Raw genomic sequence first — 20,170 nt, forward strand, 5'->3', positions numbered from 1 at the left:
CGCACACACATAAATTCATCCCAGCTGTCCTCTTTGACATGCTGCTGATTTTAGCACTTCATCATTGTATCAAGGCTGGTGCTTTGAAGAAAAGCCTGAACAAAGTATGCCTCTTGGTAGCCATGGTAGCTGAGGTTTTTTTTTTAAATAAGCTTTTTCAAAGTCATATAAAAAGGTGATTTTTAAAAGATGCATGCGCTCAGGGAAACAGCCACAGCAGACAGGCAGTGTGTCAGTGACCGTCAGCCCAAGCACGCATTAGCAGAAGTGTTGCCTGCAACCCTATTACATATGCATTCTTGGATCATATAAAAGTGTGGCCTGGACCTAGGTACCCCCTTGTGGGAGCCCTGTAAGCAACACACTCCCTCCCCTGCCCCCTTTCCCCGTAGCTCAGTTTTCCTTTTGGGTTCCCATTAACTTTTTTGAGTTTATCCTCCATTCCTCCATAGCTGCTTAACTAAAAAAATGAAAAAAAAAGACAAAAGCCCCAAAACATGGTCCCTATTCTCCCCAGCATGACTTATCTGTAAAATCCAACTTCAGACTCATCCCAGCTGGGCTCTGTGTCAGTCATCCAGGGTCCCCCTGCCTGTCCTACCCACCAGGTACAAGCCGGCTCTTCTCAGCAGGAAAGGCTTCTCTGCTGAGAGTATCCTTGCCAAGGAAGCTAGCCCTGACCTCTTATGGGTCTCTGGTACCCAGCTCTCTGGTAAGGAGACATCAACGGGTAAGTCCTACTGCTCAGCATGCCCCCTTCAGCCCTCTCTGGCCCTAGGCTCTGCTTTGATGGCTTAGAGATAAAATGTATCTCCTGCCACGGTCACTGCTGCCTTCAGCTCTGGCTCTCTAGCTTGGAGATGCCAACCAACAAACCTCTCTTGCTGCTCTCTTGCCTTCAGTCCTCTCCCAAGAACTACTTTCTCCCTCTGGGAGCTTCCATCTGCTGCCCTTCCTGACTGAACCCATCTGCTCGGCCACTGGGTCTCTTTCTCCCCAAGTCTCCCACAGCCCTCCACAGGCAGCCCACCCTCTTAACTGGCCCAGACAAAGTGCACCTGAACTGCAACTAGAATTGGATCCAGTTACCTTCCTGGTCACCAGGGAGAGCCAAGCATCACTACAGTAAGTCCAGGGGACCAAGAGAGAGGGATGTGGCTGTGGATATCCGTGGCTCATATTTGCAGATACAAAGGCAGATAAAAATGTTGTATTCGTGCAGGGTTCTACCCATCGCACCATACGGTATCTCAGTCTTGTAGCAGTTTTGAATCATTTCTTACAAGTATAGCCATTTGTTCATGCAAAATCATTTGCCTGGGATTTACCTTGGACTTAAGAGAGCAACTTGACAACACTCCCTCTTCCTGTCTAATTGAACAAGTTTCCATTTTTAAAAACAGATTCAGCAGAGACTAATGCATTTTTACCTTCTGCTTTTCTCTCAGGTAAAAACATTTGGGGCATTGCTAGTGGAACAGCATACTCTGTGTGAACCTCAAATGTGTTTCCCCTGTGACCAGTTGTTCTTCAATTTAATTTTTTTTAAACTGAACAACATACAGCATACTTTAAAAATATGCAGCTAAATCCTCTACAAAGAGTCTGATAAGTGTTGTCCCGAACAGCTAGAACAGGCTTGTGATTTCAACAACTGAGATGGGCACATGCTATCGGGGGGAGGGAGAAGCAATATGTACTTCCCCTGGGTAAGATTCAGAGTGCAGTTCCACTCTACACTATTGCAGTGACAATAGGAAACAGCCTCCTTTTCACTCTCCCTGGGGCTCCTGCCATTTGGAGCCCAGTTGAAGAGAGAAATAGGACAAGAGGTTTCTCTCTTTCCATTCTCCCTCAAGCATGCAGCCATTTGGAAAAGAACGCTTCATAGCAACAATAGTCTGTTTCTCACAAGGGCCAGATAACAACCTTGCAGCATGCAACCAGTACAGAGCAGCTGCCCTAGGGAGCTCCAGAGAAGAAAGGGCCTTGGAGCAAGAGCCAACAGCAGAAAGAATCATGGACATTAATTCAGCTAAATAAACCAACTGACTCACAATGTCAAATGATCACTAGCCCTCACACAGTCGAATGGAGGGAGCATAGAAGTGTGTGTTACTCAAATATCTTTCCGAATGCTTTACAGTGCTTGTCTGTAAATATTCCAAATTTGAGCTGAGTTGTTTGCTTGTGATTTGTGAGACGAGGAACAAAACAATGGTGCATGATCTTAACAGAGGAGTGTGCATGCACTATTGGCACTCACCGGCTTGACTTTCACTTTGCTTGTTAACTGGAATCAAACCCAGGACCCAAATTTATTAGCATAAGCCTCTAGCTCAAGCAACGGCACTAAATCTCTACAGTGGTTGTTCTAGCCGTTTCATTCTCTAGACCAGTGTTCCCCAAATGGTGTTCCATGAAACCCTGGGGTTCCATGAAGTGAAAATAAGGGTTCAGCGAGAAACTTCCATTACAACAACATTTTATGATTTAAAAAAATAATAATTAATATTACATTATTTTTGTTTTTAAATATGTGCAATAAAACTAAATGTTGACCTTGTTTAGCACTTGTTTATTATTATCCTTACTTATTTGTGGTCTACTTTTTCAGCTCCATATGCAGTATTAGACTGTTATTAAGAGTTCCACAAAATTCTTTCAAGTTTAAAAGGGTTCTGTGACCAATAAAATTGGGAAATAATGCTCTAGACCAGGGGTTCCCAACCTGGGGTATGGGTACAAGAAGCTTGTCAAGAGGGTACGGGGAATATTTGGTCAATAACTAGATTATCCTAATTGAAATATTCCAAAAGTAGTAGTGTTAGTGAAAAAAGTTGTGGATTCTAGAGTCTAGAATTTATTTCCTTTCATATTGAATAGGGGGTACGGGAAGGTTTACTAAAAGCCAAGAGGGTATGGGAACTGAAAAAGGTTGGGAACCCTTGCTCTAGACCAAGCATAACTGGGGGTACAGCAAGGTGTTCACTGAACAGTGGGTTACACAGGCTTCTTTAAACTGTAATTTCCACAAGTTCTTGTCCTTGGAACTTTGAAATTAATTTTTAAAATAACTCAAATTTCCAGGGGAAACAAACACAAAAAGAGGGACAAGCCCAGTTCTATTATTGGCCCAGGTCTACTTTGTTGGCCTTATTATTCTGACATGGAACCCATGGAAACTGCTATTAAAACAAAACTGCAGTAAATCAAAATCTTTTTGCTCTTGATCTCAGTCACTGATTTCTGCTTAAATAAATGCCATAAGATTGTTTGGAAGAGAGTCATTCTCTTCCTTTCACAGTGCTTTAATCAAGTCATTGTAGGTACTGTATGACCTAGAGAAGGAGAAAATCTCTCTTTAAAAAAAAACTTATCAGTGTGGCTTACCAGGTTCCCTTCTTTGTTTTTCTTCAGCAACAATAATCTGGCTAAAGCAGGCTGGATTGGTGCAAATTAGGTGGGTCTGGTACTGAATGTTGACACAACAAAATGCATAATGAAGAGGTAAGCGATGGTATATAATTCCCTTGCGTTACCAGTTAATACAAAGGCACATCGAACCCAAAAATCAACATGACCAGCCAGTCTCAGGGAATCCAGCAGCTTTTACAGGCAGAAAAACGTGCCAAAGACAAACTCGAAGAAGCCAAAAAGAGTAAGTTTCTAGCCTAGATTTATTATATTTTCCTACTGAATACTCATTATATAAAACCCACAATATTTGTTTTTAAATTTTCGGTTCTGTTTCCTACCCAACACAACTGAACTGCTCTGGAAGGTATTGTAATTTGCTGTTGGTTTACCCCAGATGCAAATTACTATCCCCAAGAGCAAATGAGAAGCAGAAAAGGTATTGTACCTTTCAGCACCATTATCTAGTCCTAAATAAAGTCAATGTGACTTTTATCTGAGTAAGGAATACAGAGTCAGGCCCCCAGTTATGATGACTTGAAGTTCAGGACTCCTTATTTTTAATTTAGAGAAATGTAAAAAAAAAATTTCAACCAAAAGGAATATTTTCCAAATTAGGAACCCAAACAATTGTTAAGTATAATTATATGCATGCACTTAAACTATGCCCATACTTAATCAGGGCCGAAAATGCCAGATGCACTTGCTCTGCTGTGCATTCCTATTGTCACCACTGCACCATACCACATGGGATAGTCGCAGAGTCTTTTTAGATTGGAACTTCTCCTAAGCCCCTTGAAGACAGAAACTGACACTTGAATGCTAAGTGCTTCTCACAATGCAGTTCACTGGGATGAGAGTTAGAGTTCAGAAATACAGAAAAATAGCTACCAAGTGTTTTGTCAATGTTACAAAACATATATTGCTCAAATACCTGCTTCATCTATATTATTTTAAGTAAATTATGTCTGTCTCCTCTTTGTGAATTATTGCTGAAGAGGAAGCCACCAGAACCTGTTGTGACCTATTTTACTCTTTAGTATCAGAAACAGGCAAAACATAAGACCTCTCTCTAAAAGGGACAAATCTGAAGAACCAGATTCACTAACAATCTAAATAACAGGGACAGTCTTTGTCTCTATGCTATATATTGCAAACTGGGTCCATTAATGTGACTGACCAAACTCTCAATGACTTAAATGCAAGAAAGGTCAGGCCTTAGCAAGATTCCCATTTGGGATTTCTAAGATCCAGTTGGCCATTTTGGATAGGGGGATGCTTTTTTTACTGTAATAGTTATATGGGAACAGCTCCTAGAGTGCACACAGTTTTATCAGTGTAACTGGTGCTTTATATTGGCATAATGTATTCTCTTTCCCTTACAGGAACAGCTACAGTAGTGTAGGTATAGTCTACAGTAGAAAAGGGTAGCTCCATTAGTATAGTAATAGCAGAAAAACTTCATACTGTAGATGCAGTTGTTACCAACAAAAAGCTATGTTTGGCAAAACATCTTAGCAGGTCACCAAACAAAATAAGGGGACAAAATAATTATAGCAATTGGGATTTTGGGATTTTTGTGGAGCTTTGGTGGGTGTTGGTTTTCTTTCGGTTTGGTTTTAATTTTTTGTTTATTTTTTTATTCGTTTTTGGGGTGGGAGAGTGGGGTTACTGTAAGAAAACTGCATCTACATGAGGGCTTTTGCTGGTATGATATCAGTGGTCTACCCGTGATATTTTCAGAATTCTCTTATGAACCATAATTTAAAGTATTATAGTTTTTATTATTGATTGTTTGAATGTCCTTGTTTCACAGAAGTGATTTAACACAGACCAGATATATTAAAACAACATCAAAAACTTCAAAAGAATCACTCTGGATTTTAGACCTGTGTAAATGAGACAGAATTTGACTCATGGTTGGAATGAAAATAGAATATAAAGAAAAAGCCTCAAGTATTTCTGAAACAGTCATTTAAAGATACTAATATCCCTTAACAGGTAACCTGTGCACATAGTCATTTGTAAAGCAAATCAAACATATTCTGCTTCACTTCAGAAAACTCCAGCTCTAAGCCAATTTGTACCAGTTAACATCAGATGATCCTGCTCATAGGCTGGCAATCATCAAATCTTAGTTGCAAAGTAAAACAGTGAACTTGCCCTATCTGTTTTAATGTGACCCTTTCTATGGTAAACTATAAACATGACCTATACTGGAAAACACCTGTTGTGCAACTGCTCCCATGAATTTTGTAATGGGGATAAACAAATGTTCTCTGGAGCCTAGAATGACACTACCCGCTCATTTCATACATTGCCAAAACGACCTTTGAACCCAAATCTTTACAATTCTACCACCTTAGCTTCCCCTATTTTCATTAACAATTATACACATTGCAAAAATAAACATGCATTGTCACCCTAACCACCAAGGCTCCTTTTGGACAACACTAATTAGAAATAAGTTTTTAAAAACAAATAATATATTTGACCTTATCTTAGTTAATATCTGATATATATTTCATTTAATAAAAAACTGCATATTCCAATCCACTAACCTACATGAATTTTTTATAAAGTGCAGGATATCCTCCTCAAAATGAGTATTCCAAATACCTACATAACAGACAATTTAATACAGTCTTGAAGGATAAAGAAAATGCTCTATTTTTCTTTAAAGAATGCTATGCTAGTGCTTGGCAAATTACCAACATGTCATTCACATGTAGAAACTTAAAAGCAGAGAATCCTCAATTATATATTTGAAATTTCAAAGCATATTTGAGAGAGGCAGCGTTAGTTTCATGTAAAGTAAGATACACATTTTTGTGACCAAAATAAAATGCAGCATTAGCAGAAATGAACTGTTTGCTATGATTTAATGTTTATGCATGACCTCGCAAGCAGTCCTAAAAATCTCACCAAAACTATACTAACCAAAGGAAAGAACGCTGTATTGAGAGCACATTTTTTTCCTCATGCTATTTAAAAATACGTTCCAGCTGAATAGAGGAGATGAAGACTAACAACAGACTACCAGATCACAGAAGGTAATACTGCAGCCTGGTCGGCATGGGTATGTCTACACAGCAAAGTTATTTCGGGATACCAGAGGTTTCCCAAAATAGTTACCCTGTGTCTTTTGAATGCATCTGCTATTTCGAAATATAGCAAATGTGCTATTTTACCATCCCTGTAAAACTCATTCTATGGGGGATAAGTGATGGCTCAAAATAGTGCTTCATTTCGGAATTTGGCGCTGTGCAGACAGTGCTTAATGGCAAAGTAAGCTATTTCGAAATAGATTTGAAATAAGCTATGCATGGCACAGATTGCATATCTTATTTCAAGTTTCGGGTGCTATGTAGACGCACCCTATGATGATAGAACAGAGGTGTAAGAGAGCACTGCCCTTTGCATCACCTTGCAGGGGATGGGAGCATCACAGTATGGGATGTGGCTGCAGCAGAACTGCTATGTCCTGTCCCATTCAGGTAGAGGAGAGGAGGCGGGGAGTGGGCAGAGCCAGTGGTTTTCTCTCATACACACACGCACACACAACTTATTTATTTTCACTACAGTCATTGATTGTTTTTGCTCCACCCTGAAATGAATATAGCAAATCTCTCTTTGTCATCAGGTCGGTCTTTCTGCCTTTAGATATTTCAAGCTGACACTTCTCAGAAAGGCTTGGCTGAATTTTTGTTTTGTGCCACCACTAAACACGTAGGACTAGGTCCAGTGACTTGAGCAGAGCTAATGCCAAAGTTATACTGCTATACACCAGCCAAGAATTTGGCTTGTAAAGTTGCCTGTATCCCTGAACAATAGCTCTAACTTTGAAAAAGACGACTTGTTGCACAGCTGCTGAATCCATCCTTAATGCTACTACACTAGTAGCAATTCACCTACACCTCTTCCATTTAATTAAACAGGAAAAACAAAGACACTGGTGTGGCCTGACCAATGTTTTATGGAGAAACTAAATGGCTGTGCAATTAGGTGGCAAGCAGCATATACAATATATCTTGCACTTCTTACTTACTAGGACATATAGTAACAACTTTCATGTTTTTTTCTTCATCAGATTAATCCCCAAAATCACACAAATTCAATTTTGTATTGCATCTTAGTTTATTTATTATGATTGAGGAGGGATTGTTTGTGATCGAATATGCACCAAATATACTGGAGATGCTCCAACCAGACAAATTTGAAACGCCCCCAGACAACTTAGTTAATTAGTTTAACTTAGTTTATTCTCAAGATCCAAACCCAGACTTTGAGCACATCAGCACAGCTTCATCAAAATCAATTGGAGCTCTGCTGGTTTACATCTGCTGAGAGCCAGGCACCATCAATTCATTATTAAGGGGTAACTTCTAAAAAAGCTTTACATGGAAACCCAGATCAGAAGACCTACAAATTTAGGGGAGTTGTGTTTCAAAATAAAGTCCCAAACCCAGCTCCAGATTCTGTGGTTCATGCCAATCTCAAACATTTATGTGAATGAGTCAATTGTTCTATGATTACTGCTTCTGGATATTTGGCGCAGTAAGGGTGCATCTACACTGCACTGTTATTTCAAGATAACTACTGTTATTTAGAAATAAAAATGCAAGCGTCTACACAGCCATTCTGTTATTTTAATTTTGAAATAACGGACAGCTTATTCCCAAGTCTGTAAACCTCATTCTATGAGAAATAACGCCTATTCCAAAATAGCTATTTCAAAATAAGGCGTGTGTAGATGCTCCTCTGCTGCTATATCGAAATAGCTTACCAGGGCTCTTGTAAGTTATACCTTCCCAGCACCTCCTGGGGCTTTAAATCAAGATAGCACATTAGGGAAGCCTGCCTTGGACTAATTTTGAGGCTTCCCTGCAGTGTAGATGTGCTATTTCGAAATAAGCTATATCGGAATAACTATTCCGGAATAGCTTATTTCAAAATAAAGTATGCAGTGTAGACATACCCTCAGAGAACCTGATATATCAAGGCCTGGTTCAACAAATTCAACCTGTGGGAAAGAATGTATTTTAAAAATTGCCCATTCTCTGCCCTTCTCTACAAACTTCTAGCAATCTATAGTGACATGGGGACTCTGACAAGTGAAAAAACATTCCATAAGAAAGGCTGATGTTCAGAAAATCCACCAGGTATTGCACTGTGTATTGCTCTTTATATAGCACACCTGAGCTCTCCTTGAATCCCACAATAAGCACAATCAATGAGTCAAGTAGTTAGTATATCAATAGGTGGCTTAAAAAATGAATGTTGTGTTTGTGTCCACTCAGTAGAGAATTTACCCTGTGTCATTTTTACCTAGAATTTTCTTCAGTTACAGACCCACTCACTTCCTTCTACCCCCAACTTCAGTTTCATGTTTGAGCTACACCTCAGGGAGTTGCATTACTCTATGACACATCTGATAGGGCTTCATCTGTACCAAACTGAAATCAATCCACTAGAGCATGCTGTAAAAGAGAAGAAATGACCGATTGCCTCAAGTCTGAGGCTGTCATCTGAACTAAATCATTTACCAAAAGTGGATGGATAGGGCTTGATTGGATTCTCACACCAGTTTTAAGCAGGCCTAGAAGGATCAAGCAGGCTGACACGCTTGGCTGAAGGAGGAGCTGGCTCCCAGAGCTCTGCTGCAGGCAGGTTAAAGGGGCTGGCTACGGGCTGCACCCCCAGCATCACTCTGGGGCTGCCCCAACCTTGAGATTTGCCGTGGGGGGCACTTAGGGAGTGCAAGGGGCTGAAGTTCCTTCCTCTGAGCTTGCAGTTCCCCTTCCCATCACTTTCATGGAAGGAGAGAAAAGTGCACAGTGTGTCTGCAGGGGACAAAGAAGTGAGTGGCCCAAGCTTTTCCCTTGCTCCCTGCCAGTCACAGGAAAGGAAAGAGCAAGCAGCTTCTCCTAGCGGGAGAAGTCTTCACCTCCTCTCCCCCCATCCCCTCCATAAATGGCAGCCTTGCCCCCCATCACACATCCCAGTCCCCGGCCCAGAGCCTCCCACACTCCTAGCTCCCTGACTCCTGCACCCCCACAACCTCCCTGCTCTGAGACCTGCCTGACTCCTGCATTCCTCCACACACACCCCAGCCTTCTGCCCTGAGCCTCTCCTCACACTCCTAACCCTGACTCCTGCACCCCCAGCATCCTGCCCAGAGCCTCACACACCCCCAAGTTCCTGCCCAGGCTCCTGCACCACCACCCATAGTGCCACTCTGTCCTGAGCCCTCCCCACTCATTCCAATACCATGATCTGCACTTCACTCCAGACATAAATTTCTTTCAGGTACTGTCATATCACAAACCTCTGTTCAATCGATAAGACAGTACCCATAAGAAATGTAAGTTACTATCACCCCTGCCTAGGAGTTACATAGAGCTTATCCAATTCTGCAATGATTTGACACATGGAATACTCCTCAAAGTCAATGCGATTGTTCACAGTGTGCAAAGTTAAGCACGTGTATTTCAGAATCAGGGCCTTAGTCTTGACCGCAATCTAAGGGTTGCTTAGCACAATCAATCAATCAATAAAATCTTCATTTTGCCATCACTTTCATGGTTCACACATAGTACACAAAAGCTGCTTTGATGTGCGCTGTATCTTAATCACCCACCTGTGCATTTTACAAATGTTAAGAAAAAAAGAGGCGGGCCATAAAATGTAATTGTTGCCATTAAGTTTGCTAGTGGATGAGCCATATCTTCAAAGCACTTTGGAAATTGGCCAGCGTTAAATAGACTCCAGTTGGTGTAGACTGAAGGGTTCCTGGCAGCAAATCAGTCCTGCAAATATTACAGAGTAACGTCTCTTCCCATCACTGACAACTCAAACCTGTTCTCTGGTTGCTCCCGTTGCCAATTAAACAAAGATAATTATTTTATAAGAAATTGTCATTTATGTTGTGATAAAAGACTCAGTTGAAATAATGTTGACAAACCTGCACATTTTTAAGCTTGTTCTTTACTTACAGATAAGAAGGGCCTGATATTATATGTTGGCTCGGGTTCATTTGTGTCTTAGGAGCACAAGTTCTGTGGCTTTCAACGGAACTTAGGTTTCCTCTACCATTTAGATACTTCTGGAGACAAGGGAGACAACCATCTCTTCAGGAACAATGCTAATTTCAAATAATCCTATTGTTCTTCTCTCTGCCCAGGAAAGGGAAAGAGACTGAAACAAGCAAAAGAAGAAGCCACAGCAGAGATCGACCACTATAGATTACAGAGGGAGAGGGAATTCAGGCACAAACAATCTAATGTAAGTAAGAAGCTCACATATATATTTTACACCAGGTCTGATACAATATCCATGAAAAACAAAAGAAAAGGAGGGAGAAAACAATTCAATAAACATTGTATTAGTGTACTGTACACAAAGGATCTACAGTAACGACCTATCAGCTGTCCAACAAGTCATAATGACAAAATTAACTGAAAATGTTAGTGATGGGGCTGAGGACTGCAAAATTAGGCTCTATTCACAGGCTTCAGGGACTATTGGATCTAAACTTTAGTAAGGCATTTGATACAGTACCACATGGGGAATTATTGGTTAAATTGGAAAAGATAGGGATTAATATGAAAGTTGAGAGGTGGATAAGCAACTGGTTAAAGGGGAGACTACAGCGGGTCATACTGAAAGGTGAACTGTCAAGTTGGAGAAAGGTTACTAGCGGAGTTCCTCAGGGATCAGTTTTGGGGCCAATTTTATTTAATCTTTTTATTGCTGATCTTGGCACCAAAAGTGGAAGTGTCCTAATAAAATTTGCGGATGATACAAAGTTGGGAGCTATTGCCAATTCAGAAAAGGATCGGGATATCATACAGGAAGATCTGGATGATCTTGTAAATTGGAGTGATAGCAATAGGATGAAATTTAATAGTGAGAAGTGTAAGGTTATGCATTTAGGGATTAATAACAAGAATTTTAGTTATAAGCTGGGGACATATCAGTTGGAAGTAACGGAGGAGGAGAAGGACCTCGGAGTCCTGGTTGATTATAGAATGACTATGAGCCGCCATTGTGACATGGCCGTGAAAAAGGCTAATACGATCTTGGGATGTATTAGGCGAGGTATTTCCAGTAGGGATAAGGAGGTGTTAGTGCCATTATACAAGGCATTGGTGAGACCCCATTTGGAATACTGTGTGCAGATCTGGTCTCCCATGTTTAAGAAGGATGAATTCAAACTGGAACAGGTACAAAGAAGGGCCACTAGGATGATCTGAGGAATGGAAAACCTGTCTTATGAAAGGAGACTCAAGGAGCTTGGCTTGTTTACTTTAACCAAAAGAAGGCTGAGGGGGGACATGATTGCACTGTTTAAATATATTAGAGGGATAAATACCAGGGAGGGAGAGGAATTATTTAAGTTTAATACCAATGTGGACACAAGAACAAATGGATATAAGCTGGCTAGTAGGAAGTTTTGACTTGAGATTTGACGAAGGTTTCTAACCATTAGAGGAGTGAAGTTCTGGAATGGCCTTCCAAGGGAAGTAGGGGGGCAAAAGATCTATCTGGTTTCAAGATTAAACTAGATGGGTTTATGAAGGGGATGGTTTGATGAGATAACATGATCTTGGTAACTAATTGACCATTCATTATCAGTGGGAAATAGGTCAATGGAGGGATGATAGGAGTTACTATAGAGAACTTTCTGGGTGTCTGGCTGATGAGTCTTGCCCACATGCTCAGGGTTTAGCTGATCACCATATTTGGGGTCGGGAAGGAATTTTCCTCCAGGGTAGATTGGCAGAGGCCCTGGAGGTTTTTCGCCTTCCTCTGTAGCATGGGGTACAGATCACAGCTAGAGGATTCTCTGCATCTTGGGGTCTTCAAAGTATTTGAAGGCTTCAATATCTGAGATATAGGTGAGAGGATTATTCTAGGGGCGGGTGGGTGAGATTCTGTGGCCTGCACTGTGCAGGGGGTCAGACTAGATGATCATAATGGTCCCTTCTGACCTTAAAGTCTATGAGTCTATGAGTAAACCTAATTAAAATTCAGGATGTTTGCGATGCTGGGTTATCTTTGGGCTCATCTCTTGGGAAATATTTTTAATGCACATTTTTTTTTAATAAAACCTTTGTTTTCATGCTAGGCAGATTTTCGGTTAACATAAGGGCAGAAGTAGGAGTATGGTACAAGTTTTGGTTGCTAACTAATATATGAAGAGTTGAGCTGCAGAGACTCAGAGCTTACTGATGTCAACGGGGATCTTTCTACTGACTTCAGAAGGCTTTGGGTCAGGCCCTTTTTAAAAGCTGTTGAATGTATTCATTTACAGTGTTAGACAAATTTTACAGAAAAGAAACCTTCTTTTGGTAAAAAAAAAAAATGCAGAGATTCCGCAAAACCACAGTGCTGTACAAGTTTGTGTTTATGTCAAAATCTGGTTGCAAACCACCACCACCACCCCGGAATTCTAATGAAATGGACATTTTATTTTGGAAAATTTTTGGTTTTAAATGACTTCTCATTGCAAATGTTCCTTAATTTGCTTATATATAAAACATTTAAAAAGATCTTTCTTTCAACTTTTTGATTCACAAAAATGTTCAAAATTTTTCACTTTTTAGTCCAACTCAAACAACTAATTTTTTTAAATGATCAGTAAACAGAAAAATCTATTTGCCTAGTTCTGATCATTTAGTCTTATTTTCGAACTATGCACACAGCAACATCTGTTCAAAAATGATTTTTATGACATTTTCAGAATAAAAGTCATCTGGCTGGCATATTTGCCATTTGCTTTGCTGTTTTCATGAGGTGTATCACAAACTATTCTCTTTTCTTTACTAAACTTCCTTTTCGTCTGACATGGATAGAAAAGCAGCCGGCAGCAGAGTAGGAAGTCAAATGTATCAGTTTGTTACTTCAGCCACAATTTATATAAAACATGGTTTTGAAACACACATAAATATAATCAACACCCCTAATACTGCAGGCAGATTTGTCTTACACATGCTATTTCATATTTTTACATCTGATTTTAAAAAAAGGAAGTATCTTTCAGATATGATCATCTTTGCATCCAAACCAGAAAGGGAAATCTGTGGTGGGGTGTCTCAAACAGCAAAGGAGAAGACAATTTCTCTGTGCATCACTTGGAATGCAATCCACTCATTACACCCACAATTTGCACACAGTTAAAGCTGTCGATCGTTGATTGAAGCAGTTTACACAAGATGACAGGAGCATGTACAGCTCTTTCCATGCCAGCGTGTTGTACAGTGCTCCTTCACTTTCCCAGACCCCATGGTATTGGATATTTGTCATTCTTAGAAGAATGACACCATTATTAACCGAAGCCTGGAGGGCAGTAAGAAGGTCAGTGCCAGAGCAGTGGTCCCTATCTAGTTCATTGTGCAAGTTCATGTATCTCTATGAAAACATTTGCAATTCCACAGTAATTACAGCCACATTTTAAAGTTACTGTTGTACTTAGCATCTTGAATGTGGTCCATTAGAGACATGTTGGACAAAATTATGTGCTGACTCACACCCCAGCCACAATATATGAGACCATAATAAACAATAACAATAAACAACTAGTAGTGTTGAGTAAAAGTAGTGTTGAGAAAGATCCACTTTAGTAATGTGCAAAATTTGAGCACAGATCTGGATCCAAAATTTGCCAAACTAATGAAATCAACTCCCTCCCCTAGATAATAATTTTATGGTGTAGCAAGTTCATTTCTGAATGTTGAGACTATCTCTCATAGAAAAATAATAGTATAGCCCTTCCATATCGAGATCCCAAAGAGCTTTATAAACATTAATGAATTAAGCCTAAGAAAGTGCATAATTTACCAGGATAATTGAAACTTAAATGAACAGTTTGCCGAACATCATTAACATAGGGCACCTACTTATGAAGACACAAGGCCTGATGCTGATCTCATTCATACCAGATGTAAGGTTAGGAGCAACACCATATGAGAGTCATTGGTCTGACACTGGTATAAAATCCTCAAAGTCAAAACAGATCATGACTCAAATACAGCATTGAATGAAGTTCAATACTATGAAGGGTTTGGAACTCAGTGGTAGTAAACAAGGAAAAAATCCAGGCACAAGTTCAATCACTAATCAGCTTAAAATTACTATATTTTTCCCTATGGTATGAATTAATGGGAAGAGGTCCCTGGTATAGAGGAGGCTCTGCCTAAGGGCATAGTAACTTTCTTGAAGAATTTTCCATATGGTTGGTTTAGAGATAACATATAGCAACCCTGAGTTTGCAGAAAGTTCTCTCCATGGAAGATGGCTCCCTGTGTGGAAGGGATTGGATCTTTCCCAAGTAAGGCCCTCAGACCTTGACCCAAAGTTAATATTTTAACTAGCATTAGCTCTATCTCCATAAAAGAATTATTATCAGTAAAAATAATCCTTTCCCAGAATTTATTTCTGTTTGTTTGTTTCCATTATTTCTCTCAAACTAGCAAAAGCTTTACATCTATCTGATGGGCCAATTACTTACCAGATGTCACTTAGAAAAATAATATAATTTCAATGTAAAAACTTCGACAGGAGGATCTTAATTCACTCACCTGTCAACTTTGAAGACTAAAGTTGGGCTGAAGTCATAAGGAAAATGAATGTGGTGATATTTGGTGAGAAGCAAGAGACCACTGATATTTGACATCATATACCCTCTCTACACACTCAACATGCATCATTTGAAAGCTTATTAAGATGAGTTAGGCTATGAAGCTGTCAAGTGGCACCGTTATCATAGGAATGAGAATACACTGCGACACGATATACATGTTAAAATGACCCCTTTGAAATATTTGTATTTGTTTCTAGTAGATGATGACTCTATCCAAGACATAAAATTGGATTTTTTTTGTGACCTCAAAGCATCACAATATCAATCTAAAGGGTAAAACAAAACAGAATAATAAATTTGTATAGAGCACTCATGGCCTCAGTTGCAAAAATCAAGCCATGTAGAACACAGCTGAATTGCTTACTAGCAAGCGTTCAATTTTCAGTACTCACTGCACACACATCAGAATCAACAAGAAGGTCTAGCATTCCTGCATCTCCCCAGAATATAAAACAACACAGATACAAATCATATTGGTACCAAATTCATTGGAGAGAGCACATTTCACTTCCCAAGTAATACCCTATAGCTGCGGGTCATTGGTGCGAAAGGCATACTGCTATCCTAGAGCAGTTGACATTTCCTTACATTTCAGCAGATTCTGGCCCTGTTGACTATCTTGGCTTCCACAATAGATGCATATGTAACTACTGTGTAGGTTCTTTTCTTTGTTGCAAGCCTGTGTTTGAAACCAGTCCAAAAAGGAATCAGCTGAGCATAAAAATTTCAACATGATTTGGTATTGGCAGAACACCAGGAAAAGTCTCAGACAGGATTCACTAGCAGGAAACAGTACTTCTTCCATGGCAAGTTGGCTCTGGACGTGTCCTAGTTTTCCCAAGACCGCGCATACAGCATCAGAGACCCTGATTACCCAAGAAGACTATGTGACTTTCTGTCCCACATTTCAGTGATAGATCCTCTGATCAGTGACTTCTGTGTTGAGGTCTGTACTATCACTATCATCTCCTTGGGTGAGAGTTCCATGAGTATGAAGTAATTCAATTGCATGTGGAATGAGCACACCTCACTGGCATCTTTCTATTTTTTTTTCCAGCATTAGTGATGAATGGCCTTAGGACACCATCACTGATGCAGAATCGTTGATGGCGTTGTACGTCAATTAAATTATGTGACCCAAACACAAGTGTAGCAAGGCTTGTATGTAGTGGTGTGATCATTTTGGAACACGGTTAAATACTATGCACTGTGCAACTGTGAGGCAATTCCCTTGTTTCTCTGAGGTCTGACACTAGCTGCTGCCTGAGTTATATGCCTCTTTATCTAGCAACCCAAGGACAAAATCCTGCACTCACTGGAATACAAATATAGCTAACATCAAAACTGCTACAGCTTTGGATAATATTCTGAGGGTTTCATTTTGGCTATTTCCGACAGAAGGACTGAAGTAGCATTTGCAAAACCACTTGTTCATTTGAAAGCTGTTCATCAGACTCACTCACCAGAAGAGCATCCACAAAACTTTTGGATGGTTTATGTTTCTGTTTCAGATTAGGAGCAGCTTGGATACCATCAGCTAATGTCATTGTGCTGCACAGAATAATGGAAGACTTGCCTTGTCCATGCTGTGCATGGAATGAATCTGTAAAATCACAATGCTTTTGCCAGCCTTGTCTATAATTTGCTACTTCAAGTAGACCTAAGTAGCAGCTTGTCCAGAAGAGTCTTCTTGTTTTACACAATATCATTCTCTCTCTCTTTGGTCTTCTGATAAAATTCAGTGTAATTAGATGGTTTTGCTTTAAGATTATATTATATAAATAGAAAGAAAGGCATGTTGAGTGATACACTGCATCCTTAGCAATCAAGCCCTCCACGCATATTCTGTGCAACATGTCATCTCCTCTTTGGAGTGCTGCCTCCTGTAGATTGCTCTCGCAAATTTTTCTAATTTACAAAATTTCTTGTTTTTCTTGTGTGTTTCTCTCAAGCAAACAATGCACTAGGATCCAACACTGGAGCATGTGTTTACTCTGGGGGCCGTAGAAGCATATGAACGTTTCTCTCTGAGCAGATTCAGCGTCTATTTTCTTTCCTGGGCTCAGAAAATGGTGCCAAAAGTTTATATGCTTTTGGTTTTTTCCTAAAGCAGCTGTGGTAATAGACTATTGGTGGCACATTATCTAAACTAGAAAACTCATCCAGTCACCACCAATACATTTAATCTTTCCTAACTTCTTTGCTGAAAGCATCACAGAATTCTGTTCAACACTGGTGGCTTCTTAGATTTTACTTTCTTTTGATTGTTTAATAAATAGAACAACTTTTTCAAAGTTTGTGGGGAGTCTCATTCTATGACATAAGCTTTAAGCCCTCCATGTCTTCATATATTGCCTTGTGCAGGTAAAATTCCCAAAGTATTGTTAGCCTTATCAAAACCACTGCCACCATTTTCCATTGTGCAGACATGTACAAACTTGTGCTAAATTAGGCACACATTACATCTATATTAGTATCAAAATTGCCATTTGTTTAATAAGCACTTGATGAAACCCCTGCATGAAGTTGTGTATTTCCATATCTAACATTAATACTAACCTGTGTATAATTAAATTAAAAAGATAGATTCTAGAATATTTCAATGGCTTGTACTACATGCATAGGCAATTACAAATTAAAAACTACCAGGCAGACAAGATGTAATGCCTCTCCTTTTGTACGCTTTTGAACTTACAGAAGCATTGCATTAGGAATTCATATGCATTTTTATCTATCCATTGTAGTATAAACCATTGGCACATAATCTACTACTACCTGTGCCCAGCCTTCAGCATGACGCAGATCAGGTCATCGAATCTGAATAGAAAATATAGGAAATTATTATAATCACTTGTGAGATGCTTTGACAATTAAGAATGTGTGACACAAAAAACATTTCATGTTAGTATATTGCAATATGTTGATAGTCGCCCTTTCTGTCACATGCTAAACAGTATCACAAGGGTAGCCGTGTTAGTCTGGATCTGCAAAAGTGACATCTAATTAAGTGGGTCTTGGCCCACGAAAGCTTATGCTCCAATACATATGTTAGTCTATAAGGTGCCACAGGACTCCTTGTCGCTTATGCTAAACAGCATCATCATTTCTGAAAAGAAAAAGAAGAGGACACGCAAAACCACTAAATTTCTCAATATACTCTCATTTGGTAGCTTTGACCAATACACATTAAGCTGTTGAAATTAACTTAACAGTAAAAACTGTAGGTTTCTGGAACTGTGCAAAAAAGGACACTCATTTTGGGTACTATTGTTTAATTTCACCTTCAGTTTAAGGCACCACTTGACAGCTCTATATCATACTTATCTAAACACACCAAAACTAAATTTTTCAATGGTATTTCATGAGGAGGGTGTACATTAAACTCCAAAAATATGTTCCATTTTGGAGAATTGCTGCTTACCTATATCATCTCATGTATCTGTCACCATTGTACCACAGCACACAACCACAAGACAATGTGCCTCAACAAGTAGCCTCTGCTCAAGAGAACCACACGACTGAAACAATGGAAGGTTGTGTGGTTCCAACTATCACACCCCCCTACGATCAGTCCTATACATCGCTCCTTCATCATGCTCACAGGGTATTTGTTCTCTTTAGCTTTGTGCAGCTACTGTATATTAAACTATTTTTAGAATTATCTTTAGCAACAGCTCAGAATAAAACTGGAACTCATATGGAAAAGCACTATAGAATTTACTGCTGATGACAGCAGTTGGATTCTAGAGAGATCTAATAGGCTATCATTCGCTATTCATTTCTTTTCCCATGTTTCCTGAGCCATTCTACAACTGGGAATAGAATTTTTGATTAAACTCTTTTGTACTTTCCAATGAGGGAAGTATACTCACAGGAAGCTGAGGCAGTGGGATTTGGATTCAGTCACAGATTTGGAATGTGGCACCTGTTTATAACATAACCTTGCTAAAATGTTCAGTTAGTTTAGAAAGAAGATCCAATTAAATTCTAAATGAATGTTCTGATATTTACTGTGCCAGAAGCTGTCTGGTATTTGGCCAGATAAGAAACTATAATAGTCAAAGGCCTCAAATGAGGCCTATTGAGGGTCATGCATCACTTAACTATCAAAGATATTTCAGTGCTCTGGAAATAGAAAGGCTTCAAACATTTTATTTATTTATTAGGAAGCATTCCCATCTTCCACATTTCAAAAGCCATGTTTGCATTAATTCTGTCAGCTCAAACAAACCTATCAATGATAGAATATAATGGATTAATCAATAAAATTAAAATATCCCAAAAATATTATAGAAAAAAATTGTAATAGATTAAACATTATATGCAATAGTGACACTACAAACCTGTGTTATGTGGGGTGTTCCATTACTAATTAGTTTCCAATGAGTTCCCATTAATCCTATTTATTATGTATACAGTTTAATCTAGATTAAATCTGACTATTAAAGAGCATTGTGAGAGGTTTGCATAATATTTGTTTGGGGACAAAGACATTCTTAAAGGCTGCCTCAGCTACAGTAAACACAGCTGTGATGTACGGCTTTATTTTGCTCAGAAAGTTTCTCTTGTTTTGCCTTTGTAGATAATGGGATCCCAGGGTAACCTCTCCACTAAAATAGAAGAGCAAACAACAGAAAAAATCCGAGACATCACTAGTAGCTTCCACAAGTACATGGAAAATGTGATGAAACAACTTTTGAACATGGTATTTGACATCAAGCCTGAAATCCACTCAAACTACAGAGGCACAGTTTAAATCCCATTATGTGTGCATGTATCAACAGAAGTCACACTGTTTTCCTGGTAATCCAAATCATCTTCTCCTTTATTGGATTGTCTGAATGTGAAGGAGATCACTAAGCCCAAAGTACATAGCCACACACAATATTTTTTATGTAACAAAATTCTGCAAGGTTCCACAAGCATTTGATGGAAAGGATTTGTTTTTCCTATTGATATAATAACTATCATTTATTTAAACAGTCATTTAAACAGTGGCAAGTCAATAGAAGCAGAATGAATAATTATTTGACAACGACAGCTTTTTAGTGGGTGTCTATTCTCTTTCTTATATAAACTGTTCTGTACAACCCGGGGCATTATATAAAA

At 39.3% G+C, this 20,170-nt stretch overlaps 1 protein-coding gene across 1 annotated transcript; it reads left to right on the top strand.

Annotated features, from left to right (window-relative positions):
* Positions 1-3,459: 3,459 nt before the first annotated feature.
* On the top strand, positions 3,460-19,919 carry ATP6V1G3 (ATPase H+ transporting V1 subunit G3). Its single transcript, XM_075936684.1, has 3 exons — positions 3,460-3,661; positions 10,601-10,701; positions 19,644-19,919. The coding sequence occupies exons 1-3, from the start codon at positions 3,580-3,582 to the stop codon at positions 19,815-19,817; spliced, it is 357 nt and encodes a 118-aa protein (XP_075792799.1). The 5' UTR covers positions 3,460-3,579; the 3' UTR covers positions 19,818-19,919.
* The last annotated feature ends 251 nt before the right edge of the window (positions 19,920-20,170 follow it).

Source organism: Pelodiscus sinensis, chromosome 9, assembly GCF_049634645.1.
Source record: "Pelodiscus sinensis isolate JC-2024 chromosome 9, ASM4963464v1, whole genome shotgun sequence".
In the NCBI taxonomy this organism is placed as follows: domain Eukaryota; kingdom Metazoa; phylum Chordata; order Testudines; family Trionychidae; genus Pelodiscus; species Pelodiscus sinensis.